The sequence below is a fragment of the Garra rufa genome, chromosome 18, assembly GCF_049309525.1.
Source record: "Garra rufa chromosome 18, GarRuf1.0, whole genome shotgun sequence".
In the NCBI taxonomy this organism is placed as follows: domain Eukaryota; kingdom Metazoa; phylum Chordata; class Actinopteri; order Cypriniformes; family Cyprinidae; genus Garra; species Garra rufa.
In genome coordinates this window covers 36,874,193-36,877,390 of record NC_133378.1, presented here as the reverse complement: position 1 = coordinate 36,877,390, position 3,198 = coordinate 36,874,193, and the positions used below count along the sequence as shown (strand labels likewise).

Sequence of the window (3,198 nt, the reverse complement as noted above, 5' to 3'; positions counted from 1 at the left end):
CTATAACGTAGTTGCATATAGTAGGCCAACAATAATCATATTTAATTTTAGCAGGTACTAAACATGCATTGCCTACAAACCATTCATTAATTATCAATATTTATACAATACACTATAATATTTTTCTATAATGGTTTTCACAATACATCTACTGAATGTATTGAATGTTTTTCATTTTGGCTCTATGCCTTTATAAACATGTCTGGAAACTTATACAGTTATAAATTATATATATATATATATATTTATTTATTTATTTATTTATATAACGTAGTTGCATATAGTAGGCCAACAATAGTCATATTTCATTTTAGCAGGTACTGAACAGACGTTTATTAATTATCAGTATTTATGCAATGCACTATAACACGTACACTATAATATTTTTCTAGATTTGAATTCTTTGCTCAGTGCCTTTATAAACATGTTTAAATGCATGTACACAATATGTACACAATATTGCTAATTGATTAAACAACAATAACGTTTCATTTCTATCAGCTGCTAAAAAATAAGCTCTGTAGCATGGAGCTTGTTTCCAGGTATAACATTTGAGGTTTTGTGCATTTTCGAAGCATATACAGAGTGCTTATGCATATAGACATGTTAATGTAAGTAATTACCACAGCAATGGCAATTATATCTCACTTCTGGCAGCTACTAAAAATAATTACACATCGCCAGCACGTTATTCATTATTACTCTGCACTGTGTCATTACACCGAAGCGTTCTTTATTTTTTTTACGCGCTCAGTTTCGAGCATCTCTGTAAACTCCAGCCTGAAGCGGCAGAGAGAGAGAGAGAAAGGGAAAGAGAGAGAGAGACAGTATGAGGCTGGTCTTGTGGGCTGTCTCATGTTTTCTCCGGCCTCTGTCTCTTTAATAAACTCGTGGTTATCTAGTGTAACAAATGTCTCGCTGCCATCATCAAGTCCAGAGGAGGAGGAGGAGGAGGAGGAGTTTTTAATGTTCAGTTTGTTCTATGGATCGATGTTTGCTGCTGGCATCGCCGTGTGAGTGTGTGTGTGAGAGTGTGTGTGATATACACTGTTTTTTCTGTCCTTTTCCTACTACGTTTCATACGAGACCGGGAGTCTAAGCGATTGACAGCGTTCGGTCCTTTTGGCTTGGGAAACAAAAAAAGAAAAGAAGAAGAGGAAGAAGAGACGGAAAGAAAAGCAAAGCAAAACAATCCGCCATAGATCTGTCTATCTAGGAAGGAGAGGTATATTCAAAAAAGAGACACCTGATTTCTGGACAGCGTTTCTGAAATACTGGATTGTACGGAACTGAAGTGCATTAGAGAGTCGCTATTGCGTGTGTATGGACTATATCAGAGCGCAAATCCTGAAATTCACCTGGGCTCAGTTTCACTGTACGTGAACTAAAGAGAGTTGAACATGCCAAGGAGGAAACAGCAGGCACCCAAAAGGGCTGCGGGTAAGATTCAACCTGACACCTATCATTTCACATTCATCCCGACATGAATATTGCTATTCATCCGCGTTTCAAGCTCGCGAGCGTGCGGGTTTGTATCTGAATGAACCTCTTTTTATCTGTATGATGAAAGTGATAGCGCTGTCTTAGAAAGAGGATGATGCTTTCAGACACTGCGAAAGGATACGCTTCGGTTCCCGACAAAAATCCGGCGAAAGTTTTTCAAACTGTTTCACGTTTAAATGAGCGTAAACACGCTTGTTTAAAACGTAAACATTTCATCAAGCGAACGGCGTGCTTCAAAATCGTAACGTTTAGGATTCTGAAACGGACCGAGTAGTGAACCTTGTGTAACCCCTATTACACGCTGCGAAAAAATCAAGCTCTTAATCAATGTATTTTTAGCATGTTTACTAGTAAAACATGTTTATGTTTTTTAAACAACATCAGTTTACCTCACATGTTCAGACTGTCCTTTAAAGCAAGCGTTCACACCGCCATCCGTTCCGCTTTTCAGGTAATTTGTCTTGTTTTAAAGATGTTTGTTTATATAATCGAAGTGAATTAGAGTTTAGCCAAGGCTCACTTCTTGGCCTATTTGTTTGGTTAATTTACTGCTGTTGCCAGTGACTGGTATTCATAACAAATAAACTAAAACGAACCATTTTTTTTAAATGACAAACGTTAACATTAGTTTTTGTAAAGTTTAAAAGTTTAATCCCAAACCAGATTTTGTTGGGAACCGAATCGTGACTTCTGTAGCCAAACACACAGAGGAAATACGGTGTGATTTTGGATAGATGTGCTGCTTTGGATCCGAATATCGGTTGAACTTCCTGTGAACCCATAATATCTCATAGACAAACGGACACACACACAGACAAGGGGTGAATGCACGCACACGCGTGGGCGCGCGCGCTCAAGAGCGCGAAGTATGCAGGAATAAAACTGCATCGTTTATTTACATTTCAGTAACATCAGGCGAGCTCTGTTATTTTGCCGTTAGCTTGTTAACTCTTCACCAATGTTGATAGAACACCTTTTTGCTTCTTTTGAAGCCTAGTAAACTAACTAGTTAGACTAGAGTATCACTTGTGGTTATATCTGATCAAGAAGCACAATGAATGAAATACACACATTTTGCTTCCCTTAAGTGTATGTCAAATCCCAGTGAGCTCCCTACCTAGATAGCATGAATGAATAATGTTGCATATCTTAAAGTGTCCAAAGAATGCTGTCTAGGTAGGAAACTCGTGAGGTTTTGAAACCCAGCCATAATTTTGTCATGCACAGCAACGCAACTGGCTGTTTACCAGAAGGCTTTTCACTGAAACATTTTCTTTTTTCCCCTTTCCCCCTCGGGCTTTCACTTGGCATATGATTGATCACACGTCACGTTGGATTTATTGATAGATTAATTTCTAATAGATGCATTTATCACCGGTTCTTTGTTAGCCTTCCCGTGACCTCAGGTGGTGGCTGCTCGGATTATTAAAACGCCTTTTACGGCATAACTTTGACGATGCTCTCTTAAACGGCTGTTTATCTTTAAAATCGTAGGGTTTGAATACTTTTGGAAAAGAGTGTGCACTAGTTAAAAAAGAGCAAATCTTTGGTTTGATTGCGTTTTTCTAGACAAAGGCCATTAGTTGCAGCGTTTTCTTTGGTTGAAGTACGCTACAATTGCAAGGAGCCAAAGTTTGCTTCGGAAAGCGCCTCCGGCGGGTTATTGTTTTTGTGTACGTTGCCGCCAGATGCTTC

At 38.6% G+C, this 3,198-nt stretch overlaps 1 protein-coding gene across 1 annotated transcript in view; it reads left to right on the top strand.

Moving 5' to 3' along the window:
• Positions 1 to 913: 913 nt before the first annotated feature.
• Positions 914 to 3,198, top strand: part of tshz2 (teashirt zinc finger homeobox 2) — a 51,647-nt gene continuing 49,362 nt past the window's right edge. Inside the window, exon 1 of the mRNA XM_073823005.1 lies at positions 914 to 1,440. Coding sequence (XP_073679106.1) covers positions 1,401 to 1,440 — 40 coding nt within the window. The 5' untranslated portion in view covers positions 914 to 1,400. The remainder of the gene's footprint in view (positions 1,441 to 3,198) is intronic.